The sequence below is a fragment of the Plecotus auritus genome (assembly GCF_963455305.1).
Source record: "Plecotus auritus genome assembly, chromosome: 9".
Taxonomy (NCBI): domain Eukaryota; kingdom Metazoa; phylum Chordata; class Mammalia; order Chiroptera; family Vespertilionidae; genus Plecotus; species Plecotus auritus.
The window spans coordinates 24,977,292-25,001,307 of record NC_137783.1 but is presented as its reverse complement, the minus strand read 5'-3'; the positions used below and the strand labels follow the sequence as shown (position 1 = coordinate 25,001,307).

At 40.9% G+C, this 24,016-nt stretch overlaps 1 protein-coding gene across 1 annotated transcript; it reads left to right on the top strand.

Moving 5' to 3' along the window:
• Positions 1-1,318: 1,318 nt before the first annotated feature.
• CEP55 (centrosomal protein 55) lies at positions 1,319-19,319 on the top strand (the record flags this gene model as incomplete). Its single annotated transcript, XM_080643247.1, has 8 exons — positions 1,319-1,501; positions 3,260-3,529; positions 6,364-6,435; positions 10,525-10,675; positions 13,884-14,197; positions 15,222-15,293; positions 16,264-16,389; positions 17,977-19,319. The coding sequence occupies 8 exons, from the start codon at positions 1,319-1,321 to the stop codon at positions 18,175-18,177; spliced, it is 1,389 nt and encodes a 462-aa protein (XP_080499373.1). The 3' UTR covers positions 18,178-19,319.
• Between the last annotated feature and the right edge of the window lie 4,697 nt (positions 19,320-24,016).

Genomic DNA, 24,016 nt, shown 5'->3' with positions numbered 1-24,016 from the left:
CTCCCACCTAGTTCACTCCCATTGCGCCACCCCTGCCTCTGGTCAGGATACAGGCTCAGCCCAAGGGAAGACCGGAAAGCTGTGCTCCTTTGGGGGATCCAAGGGCACACAATGAGTGAGTTCCGGTTCACAGTCCCTGGGTTTATCTCACTGAGCAGAGGAATTTGCTTCATCCCCAAAGCGGATAAACACAAATCGGCTCCTTACAAAGAAACACCGAGTCTGAGGTCTGAGCCCTCAGAAAAACCCAGAGAAAGCCTTAGAACTAGGCGGCGGAGCCAGGAGAAGGCGTTCCCACCCTCCACACCGCCCCAGCCCCGCCCACCTCCGTCCCACCCTCCTTCCGCGTTCAGGTTCCAAGCCCCGCCCCTGGTAAAAGCTGCAGCCAATCGGGGAGCCGAGACCCCACCGCCCCTCCTTCCTGCGGGCCGTGTCCCCACCGGCAGTGACGTGCCCCGCCCCGCAGCCGCGGGATTCAAACTCCCGGAAGCGGCGTTGGCACCGGAGGTGTGACTGGGCAAACGCGAGCTCCGCTTTTCGCCTCGGGAGCGGGCAGGCTGCTGGGAGGCGACCGCGGAGGTTGGCGAGGGGCGGCCAGGGCCCCCAGCCCCGGGGCAGGGCCGGACCGCGAGGGAGGCGGGGTCAGAGAGCGCTCACCTCCGCTTGGACTCAATCTCTACCCGCCTGATTTAAGCGCCCCTTTCCGGGCGTCTGCTTCGTGCCTGGCACCGGCTGGGCGCCTCTCGACCGTTGTGGTTTGGCTCTCTCCTTTCAACTTTTCGGTGGGTATTGTCATCCCCTTACAGACAGGCGCAGAGGCCTGGTGACTTGGCCGAGGTCTTTGCTTAGTTTAGCATTTTGCCGATTGATAATCACTTTTGTCTATTCTACAAGCATCTTCATTTTAGAGAGAAGAAAGTGCGCCTCTTTTTTGCAGTTTGTCCTTGCCTGTGTGCCTCCCCAGGTGATATCTTATGTGAGGGTTTTGTAAGATTTACCTCCATTTGCCGTTGACGTAGCCTGGAATCGAGGCCTTGTGCACTTTGCCGCGTTGAAGGGTTTCTTTGGTTACCTGTCCAGCTTGTCTTAAATCGCTTCAGGAAATTTATAACTATTTTGTTAGCACCTGCTCTTGGGCACTGTGGGTGACAAAAATAATTCAAGGTTCAGTCCCTAGTGGTTTGGCCATATCACTTCTTTTCAATAGAAAAGTTCTTCTACTTAGCAAGGAGGTAATTATACCTTTTCAAACCTGAGATTTGACGTTTAAAACTCAGATTTATAAAATATAATTGTTTTTATTTTTACAATTTCAGAGATGTCTTGTAGAAGTCCCAAAGATTTAATTAAAAGTAAATGGCGATCAAAGTCTAGTAACTCCAAATCAGAAACTACATTAGAAAATCTTAGGGGGAAAACTGCACCCTTACAAACATCAGTGGATGAAATCACAAGTGGGAGAGCAAAGCGGACTGATCAAGAAAGACACATACTTTTGGAGGTAAATGGCCTTGAAAACCCTTTCAATTGTAGTAAGCTTTATGGGAGGAAATGAGAAAGTATTTTCCCAATAATGACATAACCTAGCTTTTCTGTTAGTTTACTAAATGTAAAAAATCAAGTCTAACTTTAAAGTGTTAAATAGAGTTCAGATATTAATATGAGTATTTAGAAACCTATTTTATTGTGTATATTGGCTGCTTTCCGAGTAACCTTTGTTTTCAGGTTCTTTTGAGATCATATCATTACATACATTGGCATTTTGCATTCTTTTAAACTATATTTCAGGTTCCCTAATTTTCAGTTTGTTGTGGCATAGTCAGTAAAGCAGTTGGGAATTTATTAAAACTGGAAAGATTTAAAAATTTAATCATTCATTTGATTTTAATTTATTTTGTAATAGTACTTTTATTGTTAAAGTTAGAAAATAACTGGTTGGATTTATTTAAATTCTTTTTTATAGGCACATCATAAAACCAAATGATTATTTTTAACAATACATATTGAGATAAATACTTATTCAAGCATTGAGAAATGATCTATCACAAATTCTTAGACATAAAGATTATTTTCCAATCTGGTGAAGGAATCTGACAGCTTCCCTGAGATATCTTTGTCATTCCACTTGACAAGCTCTGGTGTCAAATCTCTGTTCCTTTATAATCAATTGAAACTAAACTTCCTGTAACTTCTATCCATTTGTTCTAATTGTGCCCATTAAAGCTACACAGAACAAGTCTGCTTTTAATCCAATTGACAGCTTTTCAGATATTTAAGAAAACCTTGCTTCCTCTTACTTTTCTGTAGACCAATCCCATATCCTGCAGCTTTTCTGGCTTCTTATCACCCTGCCACTTTCCAGAACACTTGGTGACATGTTCATTTTCCTTCTGAATCATGTACCCAGTACTGTACACAGTGACAAACACAGGTTGAAATGGTACTATTATTGCCACTGGATGCTGTGCCCATGAAAACCTAAAATTGTATTGGCTTTTTAGTAACTAGCACACTACTGCTTTATCGTAAGCTTGTAGCTAACTAAAATCCTTCATCATTTTCACACAACCATCCAACTCAATTTTCCCCATTTTATATTTCCCCTTCTCCCACAATGAAGTTTTTAGTTTTATGATGTTTTTAACTTGGTTAGCATGTAAAGTCATTCTTTTAACTTTTTCAATCATTTCTATTGGTGCTTTCTCCCTTATGCCAGAGCAGTATAACATCCATGCCTTTATCTTTTAAGAGCTTGAAAATGTACACTCCTTTCATAATCACTTTATAGATTGGGTACCAAATCATTTTTAACAAAAAGCAACTTAAGGAATGCATTTGTATCCAGGTGTAAACGTTCTGCAATTTTTAAGTTCTTTTGCTTCAAGTTCACGTTCATCAATGAGCATGGGTGACTAACTTTTAGCCTTGGATTGTTAGGACTCATATGATGGAGGGATGATTACCAGATACTCATGTGAAAGCCAGCTTTTCTTTAGCTTTCTCTCGCCACTCTTGACAAAGTTGGTTTCTCCTTTCTTTATCCATGTCTCATCCACCTTATATATATCTTAACTACAGTACTTACCATATTGCATTAATGTATTGATTTACCTCTCTGAGCATAAGACCTTGGTTCTGGTATCTGGTATAATGCTGACTTGATATGTAATAAATACTTCATAACTGTTTGTTGTAGTATATCATTTACTTTCAAGTTTGACCTGGCTTTGCTCTAAGATTCTTCTTAGTTTATATGTAGACAATTCAAGTTCTTGAAGCTGAGAGGGAGAAGAATGCTTATCATCTCACAGAGAAGGACAAAGAAATAGAGCGCCTCAGAGACCAGCTGAAAGCCAAATATAGTACTACTGCACTGCTTGAGCAGCTAGAAGAGAAAACAAAGGAAGGCGAAAGGAAGGAACAGCTGTTGAAATCCTTGTCTGAAGAGGTAGATGTGTTGAAAAAACAGTTGTCTATTGCTCCTGCAACACTTGCTGAACTTGAAACCAAACCATTTCATGTATCACAGGTACTAATAATTTCTTTAAACAGATTTTCTTTCTTTCTGACACAATTGGTAATTCTTATAAAGAATGAGTTCATTAAAACATGCTTGTCAAATGATGAAACAGTATAGTATAGGTTACTTTTTTAAAAAATATATTTTATTGCTTTTTTACAGAGAGGAAGGGAGAGGGATAGAGAGTTAGAAACATCGATCAGTTGCCTCCTGCACACCTACTGGGGATGTGCCCGCAACCAAGGTACATGCCCTTGACCGGAATCGAACCTGGGACCTTTCAGTCCGCAGGCCGACGCTCTATCCACTAAGCCAAACTGGTTAGGGCGGTTACTTTTTTTTTTTGTAGCCTGGAACCCTCTCTATAAGCAAAAATAGTTCTAGTTTTTTATGGCTTCCTCCATGCCCCCACCATTGTTTGGCCCAAGGGAATATTCAGAATACAGAATCCATTGTGTAAGACAGCAAAGAAAACTTTATTGAGCTTTTTTTCCTGTAGTATGTATCATCACAATAGGCTTCATTTTTGTTTGTTATTTTTCATATTTGAGATATAAAGTTACAATATTAAGTATGCTTTTCTTAACTATGCTTGCTTTTCCTTCCCTTGTATTGTTTTAGAGTCACTAGTGTAGCAGAAAGAGCAAGGATTGTAGGTAGGCAGATCTAAGTTCAGATCTTGGTTCTGCCACTGGCTAGCTATGACTGTGAACAAATTCCTCAACCTCTCTAGTTTTAGAGACAATGCTAGAATTCGAACCTCTCTTCCCAAACCTCAATTTTCACATTAGTAAAATCAGGAAAGAATGGTGGAGACTAAATGTAATAATTACATAAGTTGCATAGTGCCTGACATATAGTAAGTGCTCAAGAAATGGTTTCTTACTGATCAGGGCTTTGATTCTTTTGGAAATTTGAACATCTGAATAATACTAATACTACAGCTATTAATACCACCTATAGAAGAAAATCTGTAGCTTTCAGATATAATGTCTACATGTTGTTAAGGTCTCTGTACTTGTCTACCCTTTAGAGTAGAGTGACCAGATCTATTCATTTGTGTACTCTCATAGATGGGAAATTTAGTGTTTCTATAGATGAGTTCAAAGAGGTTAAGTTTTTCTAGAGAATTTCCACAGAGCTGAAACTCACGAAGCATTCCAGTCAGATCCAAAGTGGGTGATAAAACCTTTCTTTATGGTTAAGAATTCCTTTCTCACCCTAGTTGGTTTGGTTCACTGGATAGAGCATCAGCCTGTGGACTGAAGGGTCCTGGGTTCGATTCTGGTCAAGGGCACATGTCTGGGTTACAGGCTCCCTACCCAGTAGGGTCATGCAGGAGGTAGCCAATCAATGATTCTCTCTCTCTCATCATTGATGTTTCTCTCTCTCTTCCCCTCTCCCTTCCTCTCTGAAATAAAAATATATTTTTTTAAAAAAGAATTAGTTTCTCCACTTTTGAAGGTAGAAATGCAAATTTTGGTAGAAATGATCATTTAAAAAATGTATTCTTATAATTGTGTGGTCTCTCCACTATTAATTTCTATATTATTTAGCATGTGTAATTGCCGTAACAAACCACCTCCATGTTATAGTCTTCTACAACAAATGTTTATTTTTCCCTCATGTCACAGTCTATTGCAGGTTGGAATGGAGGAAGTTTTACTCCATACAGCCATTCAGAGATCCAGGTTCCTTCTCTTTCCCCACCCTTCCTGTCCCTTATGTGCAGTCTTCCATCAAACCCCTTTTAAAAAGCTACTAGAGGCGTGGTGCACGAAATTCGTGCATGGGTAGGATTCCTAGGCCTGACAGGCGATCAGGGCTAATCAGGGCCTTCTGGCTGCCGGCCGGGGCCTTCCTTTGTTCCATGCCACCCACTGGTGGCCAGCGCACGTCATAGTGAGCAATCGAACTCCTGGTCTCCCAGTCGAACTCCCAACGGGACTCTTTGCATAATAGCCTTTTATATATATAGATGAACTAGAGAGAATCTGTGGAGAATTGGGGAAGGGTTTGGGGCCATGCATGATATTGGCATATATCACTTCTGCCTACATTCCATTGGACAGATTCAATCTTATGGCCTCACTAACCACAGGGAAGGCTGGGAAACTCATCTACAGTGTGCCCAGGGCAGAAAGGAAAGGGGTCTGGTGACATACCCCTGTCATAGTTTCCACCTAAAGAACCAAATTGAGAGCGAGAAGGGGCTACATATTATATTAGGGTGAGTGTCTAGAGCACCTTTGGAGAAAAAAAAATTTTCAAGCTTCCTTGCCAGCATTCACACAAGTGAAGACTGAATAATATAGAAATTAATAGTGCAAGTGAAGACTGGAATACAGCTTTTTATGTTGGCTAGCCTGGGTACCTAACAACCTCTTTCCCTTCTTTATTTCCTTTATGAGAAAATGAAGAAAAAAAAAGACAAGTTATGTTTTGAGTTCCATGTAATCTCTGTGAATTAATAATTCTGTTTCTAATATAAACATAATTCTAGAAATCAACTTTTATCTTTTGACAATTTACTATTTTTCAGATTTCATTTAAATAGCCCAGTTTTATTTTGTCTCCTTTTGGTGAAAACCACTAGGCTACTCATATGCACTAAGGGCTATTCCGGTGATCCTGGGGTCCAGAGGTCCTCAGAAGTCAATTAGATATGAAATCTCAAGGTTTCCAATCTGCTTAGGATACTGGCAGAAGATCTTAAGTACCTTTCCCCTGCATGAGGTTCACTAGCATATATAAGATCTGGATTTTGGGATGCCCTGTGAAGTATAATGAGGAAGCTTCTATTACTACATTTATGATGTTAACTAATACTGGTTTATTTACAGACTGAGACTACAATTCACTGCTTTACCTCACCAATGAATAATATTCATGAAATGGAAATACAGCTGAAAGATGTAAGTTCCTTTTCCTTTTGTTAAGTTGTGGCTAAAAGGGACTAATTCATTTATTCTTAAATTTCATGGAATTTGACAGCATTGATGCCGTGAAAAATCTGTTGAGGTGGAGAACTGAGTGGTTCTCCATCTCTCTAGGTTACTACCTTTAAGTCTCTTTCCAGGTATTCAACAGGGCCAGTTCCTTTAATCATGGTCTTGTTAGGCTAGAAATTACCTATCACTACCAAATACCTCAACAGCAAATACCCCTTCTCTACCTAAATCTAATTTGCTCAGCTTTTGTTATTATAATATAATTTAAAGTTTTCTTCTCTTTTTTTTATCCATGCAAGATGTACTCTAGTTTGAAATTCTTCCATTAGAACCAGGATTTGCTTTCATAGTTTGAAAAGGAAAATACATTCTTTGTATACTCATTACTTCTTTTCTCTAGAATTTGATACAAGGTTATTTTCAGTACTAGGAGCACAGCGCACAATTCGAAATCTCGAGGTGCCACCCACCCTCAAGTCGTCGGTCCCACCCTGCCTTGCTCCCCTGGGCCCCGCAGCAGCCGCAGCCACTGCTGGTCCGGCCCTACCTCCCTCTCTGGCCCTTGAAGCAGCCGAGGCCGCTGCTGATGAAGGCCTCCCCCAGCGCAGGCGCGCAGAGGCCCCTGCCACCCCGCCCTCGACGCTTCACGTGCAACCTCCTCCTGTCTGGTCGACCCGTTACGGCGTCCCAGTTATTTTGCATATTTCTCTATTTTTTATATATATATATACACACACACACACACACACACACACACACACATACATACACACACACACACACACATATATATGGTGAAGTCATATTATTTTAAGCTTATGTCTTAAATGGATTGGTTGGTTTCATTGGAAATTAAACAAATTGAGGACACAGGACTACTACTATTCACTGTATTTTTTCTCAAGCTTTAAGATTAGATATACAAAGTATGAAATTCTAGGTAGGCATTTTGATTCTAGAAATATTACTGGTATGTCTATCCTGATATAAGTATGCTTTTAAGATTCCTGTTTTATTTCATCTAGCAAGTATACCTTGTAGTCTGTTTAATTTTCAAAAGAAGAATTTAAATCTGTTGAGTGTCTGTATAGTGGGGTACTGTAGTACCCTTATCAAGGTAATTTACATAGAGGTAACTAAAAGAAGAAACTTAGTGTTTAACTATCAAAATAAGTTTGGTTTTTTTTGTCTCACATATTATCCCCAGCATCTAAAACAGTTGAAAGAATGACTGAATGGAATCTTGTGTGCATTTTACTAGTGTCTCCTTTAGCAAAGTACCTGAAAATATATGCTATTTTCTTAAACTCATAAAAAATATATGCTATTTTTTCAGACTTCTCAGCACTATCTGCTTTAAATATGAACAAAAGTTATTATTATTTTTAATCTTCATTGTTGAAAGTCTTATATATGTGCCTGTTTTCCCCCATTGACCTGTCCCAGCGTGCCCCCACCCCACCCCAGGCCTTCACCACCCTATTGTCTGTGTCCATGTGTTATGCATATATGAATACAAGTTTATTGGTTGATCTCTTTCCTGCCGCCCACCCTCCCCTGCCAAAAGTTATTTTTAGATAATGATTCTTTTTATGAAATGGACTTTAAAATGTTACATGCTTATATCCAATCTTTTTGTTTTGTTCTATCTCCCCAGAGTATTTAAGGATTACATTGTTCTTTGCTCTGTTTACCTTAGAAAGGCTTTTAGACAAATGGAGTAAAATTTAACCCACCTCACCTTCAGTGGTGATCTAGACTAAGCAATGCTTCTCAGACTCCAATGTGCATATGAATCTAGGGGACTGTCATGAAATGCAGATTCTCATTATCTTGGTCTGGGGTAGAGCCTGAGATTCTGGATTTCCAACTAGCTCCAGAAGCTGCTGCTCCTACTGGTGGTTTGAGGGCCATCCTTTGAGAACCATTAATTTACCTTTGATAAGCAAGAGGAGTTTAGCTCTGTTTGTCATTTTGGAATCTGCAGATCTTACAGAGCAGGAGGAAAATTGTAGCTGGAGGATTTAGGGAGCAGGAGCAGGAATAGAGAAATCGCACACCTCATAGCCAACACACACTCAACATTATTCAGCTTTTGAGAGCTCAGCAGTTCTAGTCCTATACCCCTCCTCAAAGCTCCTGCAAAACTTCTGTGGAAGTTTGCCTACCTACTTTAAGATTAGTGTTTGTTATGCTAAAAGAAGCCCTAAAAAACTATGTTTACCTTTCTTAAAGCCTAGTTGTATCAATCCTCAGCTACCACGTAAGTCTAGCCAACATTTTGAAATAATTCCATGAAGTTCATGATGTGAATACTGTCTAATGACGTCAGCAACTTTCACACTAAATCAAACCAAAGAGCTAAAAGGCAGTTTCCATAGGCATTTCTTGCTCTTTATTTTTTAAAAATCTCATTTTAAAATATAGACTTTAGAGAAGATAAATAATTATTTTTAAATCTTTTATTGGAAAAAATTCAAATTCACAGCAAAGTGACAAGAATGAAAATGGTACATAAAACACCCATTAACCCTTTACCAAATTCTATCATTGTTAATACCTTATCCCATTTTGCACTCTCTTTCAGTCCCCCCAGTACAAATATACAGACCTTTTTGGACATGCAGCTCAACTGCCTGTATCTTTTTTTTTTTTTTTAATATATTTTATTGATTTTTTGCAGAGAGGAAGGGAGAGGGATAGAGAGTTAGAAACATCGATGAGAGAGAAACATCGATCAGCTGCCTCCTGCATACCTCCTACTGGGGATGTGCCCGCAACCAAGGTACGTGCCCTTGACCGGAATCGAACCTGGGACCCTTCAGTCCGCAGGCCGACGCTCTATCCACTGAGCCAAACCGGTTTCGGCACAACTGCCTGTATCTTTAAAGAATAGAAATTCCTACCTGAAAGAAGATGCCCTGATACATAATCCAGTGGTCGGCAAACTCATTAGTCAACAGAGCCAAATATCAACAGTACAATGACTGAAATTTCTTTTGAGAGCTGAAAACTGACTTCTGTGCACAGGCCACGAAGTTTCAATCGCACTGTACATGTGCGCCCGCACGTGGTATTTTGTGGAAGAGCCACACTCAAGGGGCCAAAGAGCTGCATGTGGCTCGCAAGCCGCAGTTTGCCGACCACTGACATAATCAAAAACTTCCAGTGTGTTCTCAGGACTTAACCCATCTCATCCCTCTAGAGTGAGATGCCAGCTTGTGGAGGAAGGGAGCCCTCCCTTTACAGTTCACCTGTGACAAATGTAGGGTGACTCTAAAACAGGGGTTCTCAAACTTTTTAAACAGGGGGCTAGTTCACTGTCTCTCAGACTGTTGGAGGGCCGGACTATAGTTTAAAAAAAAAAACTATGAACAAATTGCTATGCGCACTGCGGGCCCGGGACAAGTTGGCTGCTAAGCAGGACAGGCAGCGGCACCCGGCGGGCCGGATAAATGTTCTCGGCGGGCCGCATGTGGCCCGCGGGCCGTAGTTTGAGGACCCCTGCTCTAAAAGATCTGAGCACTTTGGAAAACATATTCTAGTGTGTGTTTTACTTCAGTGAGGTTATACCATGTGACTTTTTTTTAAGAACTTTGTGCCATCTCCTCTGGCAGCCCTGAAGGTCAGGAAGTTATTCATCCTGGCTGCTACTTCACTGATAACAATTTACAACAGGTCTTGGATGAACTGTGACACAAGGGGCACAGATTAAGAACTTGTAAGATTATAGAAATAGTTATGACAGCTTTATTACAAAGGGTTTGTAGATATAAGAAACATCCAAACTTGTAGAGAATTTTTGTATGAATTTATTTGAGCCAAACCGTCATGCCAGGAAGCCAGATCTCAAATCTTCGGTTGGCCAGTGACAGTTTTGCAGTTATTTTTATACATTTGGAACTAAGGAAGGAATTACTCTGTGAGTCATAAGAATTTTTATGTGCTGGAAAAGACTACATCACTTGGGTTCCCTTCCCATTTTAAGATTTTGCTTTTTTATTTTTATTATTATTATGTTTATTACTGATTTTTGTATCTTTTCGCATTGAGGCTCTAGAGAAAAATCAGCAATGGCTTGTGTATGATCAGCAGCGAGAGGTCTACGTAAAAGGACTTTTAGCAAAGATCTATGAGTTGGAACAGAAATTGGAAACAGCTGCTCATTCACTCCCACAGCCTACAAAAAAGACTGAATCAGAAGGTACTGGTATAATATGTTCTTTTGGAATAGGCCTGCCGGGGCACACTGTATTTTCTCCACTGTGCATGTCCTCCTCTCCTTCAAAGCCCTTCTCCAACCTTATTCCTCCCAGAGCCGGCCTTGTCACCAATTACCCTATCAATCCCCGGAGAAAGAATACATTTTGCAGGTGATACTACAATCATTTGAGTCTCACCATAGCTCTCAGTTGAGTTTCACAAGAACCCTAAGAGGTGGGGCAGAAAGGTCATTACTCATCTTACAGGTGACAAGCTAGAGACAGAAGAGAAACCCCATGCAAAGCACTCATTAGATGACTGAGAGCCCTATCAGGACAGAAGCCTTGAATTATATGGAGAGAAAGGCAGACCAGGCTCATAATCTTGGAGCTCCATATTTGAAATTTTTAAAAATGAAGCTAATGCTAACAAGAGAATATAAAAGGAATGTCTCTGGAGATAATTCAAAGCTATTTATCCCTAAGGAGACAAGGTTACTACACATGAAAGTAGGATTTTAGTTATTGGCTAAGTCTAATTTTTTTCTTTGGTAATATAGGGGTGTGTGTGTGTTTGTTATCAAAGTAATAATGGTTTGCTAAAATAATTTAATAGTACAGGAGGGTCCTGCTCCACCTTTCCCATCTCATCCTGTCTCTGTTTCCTCCTATCAGGGTAGCTACTGTTAACATTTCTGTTTTTTAATTTGGGTGATTATCTCACCTATAATTAGCTTATATCCCTATTTGTTGATTTATCTTCTTTAGACATTAGTGACTTTTCCTCTCCATAGAATAGTTATATTGCTACTTTTTAGTTCTTCTAGTTTTTAGTGTTGTCATTTCAAATAACATACCTGAACTTCTATTTTTGTCCTATCAAATATCAGCCCTATCTCTTTTTTTTTAATAAATCTTTATTGTTCAGATTATTACAATTGTTCCTCTTCCACCCCCCCCAGCTCCCCTCTACCTGGTTTTCACCCCACTGCCCTTCCCCCTCCCCCGCGTCCTCATCCATAGGTGTACGATTTTTGTCCAGTCTCTTCCCGCACCTCCCACACCCCTTTCCCTCCGAGAATTGTCAGTCCACTCCCTTTCTATGCCCCTGATTCTATTATATTCACCAGTTTATTCTGCTCATCAGATTTTTTATTCACTTCATTTTTAGATTCACTTGTTGATAGATATGTATTTGTTGTTCATAATTTTTATCTTTACCTTTTTCTTCTTCTTCCTCTTCTTAAAGGATACCCTTTAGCATTTCATATAATACTGGTTTGGCGGTGATGAACTCCTTTAGCTTTTTCTTATCTGTGAAGCTCTTTATCTGACCTTCAATTCTGAATGATAGCTTTGCTGGGTAGAGTAATCTTGGTTGTAGGTTCTTGCTATTCATCACTTTGAATATTTCTTGCCCCTCCCTTCTGGCCTGCATAGTTTCTGTTGAGAAATCAGCTGACAATCGTATGGGTGCTCCCTTGTAGGTAATTAACTGTTTTTCTCTTGCTGCTTTTAATATTCTCTCTTTGTCTTTTGCTCTTGGCATTTTAATTATGATGTGTCTTGGTGTGGTTCTCTTTGGATTCCTTTTGTTTGGGTTTCTCTGTGCTTCCTGGACTTGTAAGTCTATTTCTTTCACCAGGTAGGGGAAGTTTTCTGTCATTATTTCTTCAAATAGGTTTTCAGTATCTTGCTCTCTCTCTTCTTCTGGCACCCCCATAATTCTGATGTTGGTACGCTTGAAGTTGTTCCAGAGGCTCCTTACACTATCTTCATATTTTTGGATTCCTTTTTCTTTTTGCTTTTCCGGTTGGGTGTTTTTTGCTTCTTTGTATTTCAAATCTTTGACTTGATTCTTGTGATCCTCTAGTCTGCTATTGGATCTCTGTATGTTATTTTTTATTTCAGTCAGTGTATGCTTAATTTCTAGTTGGTCCTTTTTCATATCCTCGAGGGTCTCGCTAAATTTATCGGCCTTTTCTAGAAAATTCTTGAAAAACCTTATAACCATGGTTTTGAACTCTATATCCAGTCGTTTGCTTTCCTCCATTTCTTTCATTTGTGACCTGTTTCTTTGTCTCCACATTTTGGCTGCTTCCCTGAGTTGCTAGAGTGGCTTTGTGTGCTAGGTGTCCTATAGGGCCCAGTGGCTCAGCCTCCCCAGTTACCTGAGGTGGACACTCTTGGTGCACCCCTTTGTAGGCTGTGTGCACAGTCTTGTTGTAGTTAAGCCTTGACTGTTGTTGGTATCACTGTGAGGAATTGACCTCCAGGCCAGTTGGCTGTGAGGATCAGCTGTGTCTACGCTGGGAGAACTTCTGTGCTGGAGACACCCTTATGAGATAAGACTTGCAAAAGACTCTGTGCTCAGCTTGGATGGGGCGGAGTCTCAGGGCAGAGCAGACAGCAATGGCTTCCTGTCAGCCCTGCCCTAAGAGGCCCCCGGATCTCAGTGTCCCACGGTAATCGCTGCAAGCTCCTCTGCGAGAAAGCCGCCCTTGAGTTTCGCCCACTGCCAGACAGTCCAGTTTCTCCCCGAATGAGTCTGGGTCCCCAGAGTCTCGCCTGGAACTGGAGTTCAGAGCAGTCAGGAGCTTTTGTCTCCCTCCCGATTGAGAAAGCCAGCTGCGTACTCATTTGCCAGCCCTCTGCGCGCACGTGTGCCTCCATACCTATGCCCTCCACAGTTCCTCTGAGTCTCAGTGTGCTTTTCTCTTTCCTGACAGTCCAGTTTCTCCCCCTATGAGTCTGGGTCCCCAGAGTCTCAACCGGTACCGGAGTTCAGAGCAGTTGGGAGCTTTTGTCTCCCTCCCAATTGAGAAAGCCAGCCGTGTACTCAGTTGCCAGCCCTCTCCGTGCATGCACGTGCGCTTCCGTACCTCTGCCTTCTGAAGCTCCTGTGAGTCTCAGTGTGCTTTTCTCTTTCCTTCTAGTTGTAGAATTTCCACTCAGCCAGCCTTCCTGTGGTTCTGGATGATGTCCGTTTTGTCTTTTAGTTGTAGTTTTGAAATTGTTGTGCGAGGCAGCAGTGTAGGTGTTTACCTATGCCGCCATCTTGGTTTCTCCATCCAGCCCTATCTCTTGACTCTTCATCTTGTAAGGTGAGGAAATAATGTGATCTTGTTTATAGAAACGAGTTTATCTTTATCTTTTCAGGAATATTACATATTTTATAATGTGAGTTATTCCCGGCTGTGTTTGTCATAGGTTATCTTCAAGAAGAAAAGCAAAAACATGACTACCATCTCTTGGCAAAAGCAAAAAAAGATCTTGAGGCTGAACGACAAACAGTAACTCAGTTGAATTTAGAACTTCATGAATTTCAAAGAAAATATGAAGAAACCCAAAAAGAAGTTCATGATCTAAATAAACTGTTGTGTTCACAAAGAAAGGCAGATGTACAACATCTGGAAGATGATAGGCATAAAACAGAAAAAATACGAAGGCTCGAGGAAGAGAATGATATTGCGAGGAGAAAACTTGAAGAAGAGAAGAAGAGATCTGAAGAGCTCTTATCTCAGGTGAGCCTAACCAGTAAGGTTGTCCATGATTCATAATTCAAATTTTTCATACTTACTAAGTGCAGGGACTATTTTAGCCATTAGGGAACCAGGAAGGAACAAAAGTTCCTGTTCCCTTTGTGGGTATTCATATTTAGAATTGAAATAGACCATAAACAAATTAAAGAAAAGAAAATAGGGAAATATGCCAAAGAGAAATTGGGGGCCAGTGGAGGCCTCACAGAGGAGATAGTATTTGGACAAAGACCTGATGTCAAGAAGGAACCAGCATTGTGAGTGACGATGGGAATTCTCTCCAGCCAGAGGAACTCACAGACACTTCAAAGGCTCTGAGAAAGAAGGAGGCAAGTATGGTGAGAAGCCAAAAGATGTCAAGAGGAGAATCAGGCTGATCCCTAGGCCTTGACCGTGACACCATGCTCATTAATTCACGTGGCATGTACCATGTTCTCATTCTCTAGCTTTATGCCAGGATGTTGAAGGTACTGAGTTTGGATTATTGGAATTGAATGCTACTTTGACAGAAACTCATTAAGCTAAATTTTGCTTAGCAAAGCATGGAATAATGGAAAGAACAGTATTTGGAGTTTATATCTGGTCTCTAGTCTAGGATGTGTGTGGCCTTAGGCAAATCATCTAGCATCTCTGACTTGCAGGTTAACCATGTCAAATTAATACTTCTTATATCATAGGGCTTTTGTGAGGGTCGATTGAGAGAATGTAAAAGTTTTGCTAGTGATTTCTACTATTAGAATAGTAACTTTAAAAATCCTCCAAAAGCTAAGGGGGAGTGGATCAGCGTTCTATGCCGGTTATCAGCTTTCAGCCTCAGGGAGCTCTTAGCCTGGGTCGCACTGCTCAGCTGCTGGCATGAATAGCCATCAAACAGCCAGCTGGAGTGACTCACTCAGCTGAGCAGGTGGTGTTCTGGTTAGAGCTGTGAGGCTAGTGAGCTGCTCATGCATCCAGGTCAAGCAACAAAAAGGTTGGATGTGGCAACACTGTCTGTCTTTACACCCTACAGATCCAGTTTCTTTACACGTCTCTGTTAAAGCACCAAGAGGAACAAACAAGGGTAGCTTTGTTGGAACAACAGGTACTCACTGGGGTTTCTAAATTCATTGTAACCCATTAGAAAATGGAAGGTTTCTCATCTTTACACTATTTTGTGAAGGACCATTTCAAAGTCTGTTGTCAGGCTAAAGTAGATCCTCTGAAGTGAGGCTGGCAATTTTCTTGACAGGTAGATGTTCACCTTGGCTAATTTTATTCTTCTCCAAATGGCTCTGTAGTTCCTACTGTAACCTAATGGAATCTCCCTAATAGGGCTACCTTATAACTTCAAGCAGAACTCAAAGAGACACCATTTATTCTCAGAATGTGGACCAGAGATGTTTGGTACATTCCAAACCAGGAGCAGCCATCTCTTTCCCTTCTCCCCCTTCCACATAAAAAAAGCGGTGGGGGAGCTACCTATGCCTCAGGCATTGGCTTTGCTCCTTAGATCAACCAAGTCCTCAACCATAAACTTCTCTTTTTTAAAATTAATTTCGTTTTATTATGGAATTTATTGGAGTGACATCGGTTAATCATACCATACAGATTTCAAGGATACAACTCAAACATCATTTGCACACTGCATCATGTGCTCACTACCCAAAGTCAAGTCTCTTTCCATTTCCCTTTATCCTCCCCCTTGGCCCTCCTCCACCTCCTCCCACCTCTGTTTCCTTCTGGCTGTCACCATACAGTTGTCTGTGTCTATGTGTCATATATATATATATTTTTTTCCTCCTTAATCCCTTCACCTTTTTTCATCCAGCCTCCCAACCCCCCCTCCCCTCTAAGAGCTGTCAGTCTGTCCTATGTATCCATGCTTCTGTTTCTATTTTGTTTATTAAATTATTTGTTGATTAGATTCCACATCTCACTGTGCTCAGTTGAATTCTTGCTCTGATAGTATAACAAATTTTTGCTTCTTGTGCTAATTAAAAAATGCAAGTATCCAGTCAAGAACTAGACAGTTTATACCAGCTGTAACTATCTTGTTTTGGGCATTTCTCCAGATTCAGGCATGTACTTTAGACTTTGAAAATGAAAAACTTGACCGTCAAAATGTGCAGCATCAATTGCATGTAATTCTTAAAGAGCTTCGAAAAGCAAGAAGTCAAATAATACAACTGGAATCCTTGGTGAGTCTGGAATGGTTCAACTTAAAATTTATTTTCTTCTTTTTCTTTCTGCCCTCTTCCCATTTACTAATATATATCAACCAGTTCCCAAACTGGGAGGATACTGCTTAAAGAACAGCTGTTTCTCAAATCAATAGGCAGAGCCTCTGCCTCATTTAAAGCAAGTGACCTTTGAGCATCAGTTCAGAGCACTAGAAAGTGGGACCCTATGTGCCTCTTGGTAATCATTGCATTACTGGTGCCTAAGACCATCCCCCACTCACCCTGGGCTGTCACTCTGGAGGCACTAAAAAGTACCCGGCTTGGGAGAAGGAAAAGAGCAAAGGAGGGGATTTTGTTTTTCCATTTAAAAAGAAAGAAAGAAATGCTGTTTCCAGGGATAATGGACTATTACTGTTAAAATACTGTTTTAAGCATATTGAACTAAGCACATTTTGTGGGTTGCCCTGAACATCTAATCTTTTTTTACTTTTTTTAGTGACTTTATTGGGGTGACATTGGTTAATAAAATTATATAGGTTTCAGGTGTACAGTTCTGTATTGCATCATCTGTATATTGTATTTTGTGTTCACCACCCCAAGTAAGTCTCCTTCAATCACTATTTATCCCCCCTTTGCCCTCTTCAACCTCCCTCCGCCCCCTCTTCCCTCTGGTAATCACTGTTTTGGGAACACACAATCTTTTAAAAGAAAAACCTTTTAAATAACATTGGTTCTATGAGGAAATGGTTTTTTACTTACCTATTTTCATGTTTGGCTTTTAGACCAAACCTGTTGGTGTCTGTGTTTGTGTGTGTGTCCCATAGCACATATCATCCTAGTACTGCTGAGTATTTCAGATGGAGAAATGTTACAAATAGAATTCCTCAGTTTTCAAGAGAGAAAAAAAAGCAAATGTTTTTTAAAAAATCATTTGAAACTTCTTTACAAATAAAAAAAAATTTTTTGGCTCTATCCTTTAGTATGTTACTGATTTTGACCATTTATAATATTGGAAATTTATCCTTCATTTCTGTTAATGACTGTTTCTCAAAATATAGGAAACCAGAGGGTATACAAAAGAATCCATTATTTTCCTGTACTTTCTTTGTATTCCTACTGTCTGTCGTGATAAACTGCTGTGAAATTCACATTTTTAAGCTTTACTGACTATCCTAAGTTCCTCAGAAAACATGGAAAAGGAAAGTCTCAAAGGTATTACATAATTAGTCATTTCTGTGTATAACTTGTTTGATCTGCTAAAATCCATTCTGTGCTGCTCCTAATTTCATGCACTTCTTTATTGCTGAAGTGCTCCTCTTATATAAGACTAGCAAATTTTGTCAGCCTTACACACAGGCCTACCTTTACATTTGGCTCTATGCATTTTTAAAAAACCTGTCCATATAAACACCTAACCCCAGTACTTCCTAGGTAATCTGGGTAATTTACAACCACCCGGGTAATTTGGGTAATTTATATGTTAGCACCACAATACTGATGAGCAGAGATTCCAAAGAAAATCTGTCTGCAGGGCTGAAGCAGTTGGATCTGTGGAGTGGTTACAACTTATGTACAAATGGTGTTCATTTGACATTTATTTTTCAGAGGCAGCTTCCTGAATTTGCCTTCACAGAGCCATTAGTCACTTTCCAAGGAGAGACTGAAAACAGAGTAAAAGTTGCCTCACCAAAAAGTCCCACAGCTGCACTGAACGAGAGCCTGGTGGAATGTCCCAAGTGCAATATCCAGTATCCAGTCACCGAACATCGAGATCTACTCGTCCACGTTGAATACTGTTCACAGTAGCAATAGTTCTTTATTTTTTATCAAGAGATTCAATACTGTATCTTATGTTAGTGAAGGAACATTGTGAATTCTTTATTTCATCTCCTCTATAAGAAACTGTCTATCTACCCTTGAGACTCTGGCATACAGTAATTTCCTGTATTTGGGGGCTGCTTTGCATTTTCTTTGGCACTGATACCTACCTGAGATGGTTCATGTTAGGTTTTAGTGTATGCCGAGATGGCTGACATTTTGCACTGTTAAAATACTTGATGAAGAAAAGATAGTTCAGGTAATTATTTGTGAATTAAATCTATACACAGGCAAGCAAATATTTTGTGTTTGTGGGTTTTTAAAAATCGAAGGTAATTAACCAAGTATCTTACTGTCTTATTTAGCACTTTTTATCTAAGCACTTGATATACCTACAATTGAGTCCATTGTTAAAAGATGGTGATACTTTTTCTTTTTTTCCCTTGCTATTATAGAGCGGTTATTAGACAAGTTGGGAATGTTCTTAGTCTTTATTGCTGTTTACTGTTGAAACTGTAAACCTACCTATGTTCTAAGCACAAAGCAGATTCTGCTTAAGGAATATTTCTAAGAAGCCATACACACAATATTTTCTGTCATATTTACTGGCTCTAACTTTATGGGTTTTTTGTTTGGTTTTTAATTATGTTTTCTTGATTTTTAGAGAGAGATGAGAAGGGAGAGAGAGAAACATTGATGGGAGAGAAATATCAATTAGCTGCCTCCTGCATGACCCCCACCAGGGATCGAGCCCGCAACCTGGGCATGTGCCCTGATTGGGAATCGAACGGGTGACCTCTTGGTGCATGGGTCAACGCTCAACCACTGAGCCACAGTGGCAGGGCAGCTATAACTAAGTTAAATTTTATTAGCACATGTTGGTCAGCTAAAATTGTTAAAACGAATTTTAACAAAACCATCTAGCCCTCGCATTTTAATTTGCAGGTATTTTATTTACTTATTTTTGGCACTCTTAAAGCTGGCAATGTAATGAGCAGATAATATATTTTTATACTTGTTTGTGTAAACCAAAAAATTTTTTATTTGGGTTTTCCAAAATGCTTAACACTGGGCCACTGTTAGTAATATAAAGGAGAAAAAAATAAAATAAAATTATTTAATAAGTTTTTATATGTCTAGCATGTATGTATATAAATATTCTAAGATTTCTACCCTAAGAGGAGTACCAGAGAGATTACAGATTAACATACAGTGTAAAGTAAGGTGAGGATACAATGGAACCAAAACCTACATTAAGCTCAGAAAAGTTAAGCAAAATCTCCACAATAGTTAAAAAAAAAAAAAAAAAGACTTTCTTGGGTCTCAAAGTCAACTTCAACACCCATCTTCTTTCCACCATGCCAGAAGCCTTTATGAATTCTCCAAACGCAGTATATACTTAAGCGATACCGTAACTGAAGTCTGAGTTAGAAAAATGACAGAACACACTACCTGGTCTCCTCCATCCCTCTTATCTGAATAGTTCTGCCTTTTCAAATCCCTCCACCTGGTTCCATGGACCCTGCTATGGGAGTCCTCTGACATCTTTAATTTCAACTCCAAACATTTATTAAATGCCAACTATGTATAGAAGGCTCTGGGCTAGGTATTAGTGACACAGTGATAATAAAATACAATCTAGTAGAAGAGACCAAAATCTAAAGAGACAGTATAATACACTATAGGAAGTGCTATAATGAATTTATATGTAGGATAGAGCAGTTTATTTATTTAAACCTTGCCTCATTGATTGAAAGTCTGACTCTTCAAAGATACAACTCATCTATATATATAAATGCCTAAGCGACCGTTACGACTGGACAACCTGATGACTGGACCACTGGCTGGTAGCTATAGTGTACACTGACCACCAGGGGGCAGATGCTCAATGCACAAGCTGTCCCCTGGTGGTCAGTGCGCTCCCACAGCCAACCTCCCGCGGTCCCTTCCCCTGGCCAGCCAACTTCTCGCGGTCCTTCCCACTGGGCAGCTGGCCCCAATCAGCCCCAATCGGGACTGGGTAAGATGGCCCTGATCAGCCCCGATTGCTGTCCAGGCCAAAGAACCCCAGCAGTGCACGAATTTGTGCACCGGGCCACTAGTACTAAGATAAAATTTAAAAAGTATGAAAAAGCAAGAGGAAAACAAGACTAAAGTAAAATAAAGCCACTCATAAGAATAGCCCCAAGCAGGCCATGGAGTGCTTCTGACAGGTGAGCCCTGACTTTGGTGCTGAGCTTTGTAGCTATTAGTACAGAGAAACTCCTGTACACCATTCACAAGACTTAAAAATACAGCTGATCTTTAAGAGAAATGCCCCTACTACGATCCTGAGACTATAAAGAGATTCCTCTAGTGTGCCTTTATAAAGAAACCATGTAATGTAAAGGTCCATAGCCTCAACAACAGTCTGATAAACAGCAGTGAGTTCCACTCTAGTTTCTTAATGTTCTTACGCGTAGGTGAAAACATCGTGTATGGAATCATGTCCGTAATCCTCAAGTGCAGGCAATTCCATACTCTCCCAATAGAAAGCTCTCTGCTGTTGCCCCAGGGCAACTTTTAGGGATAGGAGCCAATTCAAAAGTCTCTTACAGCCAGCCAGCTGGACTGTGGAGACGAAAATGCACACCTTCACCCAAAGGGGGCATAGCTGCTCAGCTCCAGCTAATGTTCCATGCAGATGAGTCCAATGTGACTAATCTTTCAGATTTTCCAAGAGAAATCTAGAAGTTTTAAATGTGAAATCTCCAAACTTCTCTAAATGTTGGGGAAAATTACTACTATGTAAGCTAAACATTTCCCGTTTGTAACTCCCGTTTAAAGCATCTGTCTGGGGCAAAAAGAGTGGCTAGTTCAGCTGAGATAGGCAGGAAGCTGAAGTAGGCTCAGTCCTTCCTACTCTCTTAGGTCTGAGTTCTTCTCAAATCCAGTTCAATCAAACACACCTGTCTGAGGGACACAGTGTGACTATGACCCTTCTAACCATCCTTTCCACTGCCATCTAGCTTTCTTGGATACACTTCCCAAACCGAACTGGCTGGCTGCTAGCATGTCCCTGGTACTCTCTACTCTCGGAACCCAACAGCTGAGGGAGTGTCCGAATTGGACTGGAACTGGGAGGTCATCAACTCTAGCATTTTTGGTCCAGGAAGTCCACCTCACCTCTGGAGTGCGTTGGAAATGTTGATTCTTTGGCCTCCCCCAGATCTCCTAAACCAGAATGTCTGGGGGACAGGGAGCATGTAATATGCATTATTTACAAGCTCTCCAGGGCATTCTGGTGTTTTACTGAAGATTGAGACCCATTGAGCTTGTCTAACCTTGACTTCCTGATGAAACAATCCCAGAGAGGGGGGTGTCTTACCCAAGGTCACGCAGTTGATTTGCAGGAGAGTGAGGGAGGCTCCAGCTCCAAAGTCAGTGGTTGTGAGAGGCCCTACACTTTGGCTAGTGTGGCACGATTCTAGCAAAATACTTCATAAGTACCGTGTCATTATATCCACACAGTAACACTATATGGGAGTTTATATAATTGTTCCATTATACAGATAAGGAAGCTATGGTTTAGAAAGCTAATTCACTTGTCTCAGGTCACACAGTGAAGACAGTGGCAGAGCCAGTACTGGAACTCGAGTATGTCTACCTCTAGAGAAAGAGCTGTTAGACTTTATACTTTTCTATCATAAACCCAGAAAATGTATGTGAAAGCACATTGCAGATGGGAAATACTGTTCAATCCCCCCCCCCCACACACACACAATGATTATAGTGTGGATAGGAATGAAGATAAGACAGTGACATGACCTATTTCCAAGAACCTCCATTCACTTTACTCATCCATACAGGGATGGGGAACGTCTGGTCCTTGGGCTGTTTAAGGCCCAAGAAATCATCTGGTCTGGTCCTGCCAAGGCATTAGGGGAGAGTTAATTAAATATCTGACCAACTAATTTTTAAGTTGGTAATTTTGCATGGCCCGTGAATGATATTATAAATATCGATATGGCCCTTGGCAGAAAAAAGGTTCCCCATCTCTGCTAGAACCATAGTCCTTGTCCTCATTTGCAACTAGTGACAGATGCATTCAGATGCAAATAACAGAAAAGACTGACACTATCAGGTCATCAGTTGTTTGTTTAAAAGTCTGGAATCAGATCATCCCAATTTAGATGAACGGTTTCACAACGTTTAGGTTCTGGGCTGTCATCTCTAGAATTCTCTTGGTCCTCTCCTCATGCTCACATAAAGGCTGCCTTAAGTTCCAAACATCCCAAGCTAATGAGACTTTTTTTCAAAACCAACAAGCAGACAGCGAGGCATGATAATGAATGAGCACTCCTTAATGCCTTTCTCCTTTTATCCAATAAAAGGAAGTTTACTACAAATGGAAATATCCATCCAGAAACTCCTCAGCACACTCCCCTTAACCTCTCATTGACTACAACTGATTACACAGTGCATTCGGATGAGCCGAGCGAGGCGCCAGTAACAAACACGGAAATCTCCACGGCTTCGCACAGTGTAGGTTCACGTCTTACTCACCTCCTTCATCCTGTAATTGCACCACCTGGAACGTGAGGCCTCCGAGGTCTCCGCTGCGGAAAAAGAGAGGTGAAGACGCGGGCAGGAGCCCCTACCAGCAGCAGACCGCAGACCGGAAGTGAGGCACTCTTCCCACACTCCTATTGGTCAGAACTTGATCTCAGGGCCCCATTCCTGCAAGGTGGCTGGGAAGGACCACCTGCCCAGCCTAAGAAGCAGTGTGCGGTTACTCACCTACCACCCTGTGCCGCCCGTGGCTGTCCAGGATGTCAGGGAAGGGAACTGGGGAAGTCTGATGGGTGGGAATCTGCCACTCATTTCACGCCCACCGGCTCTCTCACCAGGCCAGGAAGCCTGCATAAAGATGCGGCAGGAAATCCTTGGGTTTCCAAGATTCGGATGCAGCTTTTTTCTCTCCATTTTATAATAATCATTCACTTACCTGTCACTCTCTCCCCGCATCCACCCCACCCGCAACAGACTGTAAGTTTCTTAAGGTCAGAAATTGTCTCCCCTTCCCACCTCTCATGCTTAAACGGGCCTGGCTTGTAGGAGGTGCTCAATACATGTTTTTAGAGCAAGTAAATAAGGGCCTTTTAAAAACAATGATTTCAACCATTTGACAGTCTTAAAAAACAAACAAACCTGGCTCTTGCCCTGGGTGACTCAGTTGGTTGGAGCATCATCCCATGCACCAAAAGGTTGTCTTTCTTCCGTCCCCACGTCCTCTATCTCTGAGAATTAATGGAAGCATAGCCTCAGATGGGGATCTAAAAAAACAACAATATAACACACCTGGTTCTTCAGAATTTCCAGTAAAATCATTGAGGAACGAGAAGTATGATTCAACCTTTAAGCAAACATGGCTGCAAAAGAGATTACACAGCAGACTTCAAGAGTGTGGCCATAAATCAAGTAAACATTTGATCAGTGACATCAACATATGTAGAGCATTCATTCAGGAAACTGACTTCTGGAAACCCACTTAGAATTCCTTCAGTCTGGCTTTAGGGCTTTAACCAAAACGACATCTTCAAAACTAGAAGCATTGAGAGTCCCTCGCATGCCCAGAGAAGGCGTCACAGTGATGGTGGCTGAGGCAGGGGCTCAAAAATATAGGGTAGTTTGATATATACTCTTTAAGAAATTTAATTAAGGAAGCCAAATATGTGAGGCACTTTATCAGCAAGGATTATCACCATTATAGTTGAAATATATTGAGGACCATATTACAAGCATTATGCTAAGGACTTTACGTGCATTATTTAATTTGATCCTCTCA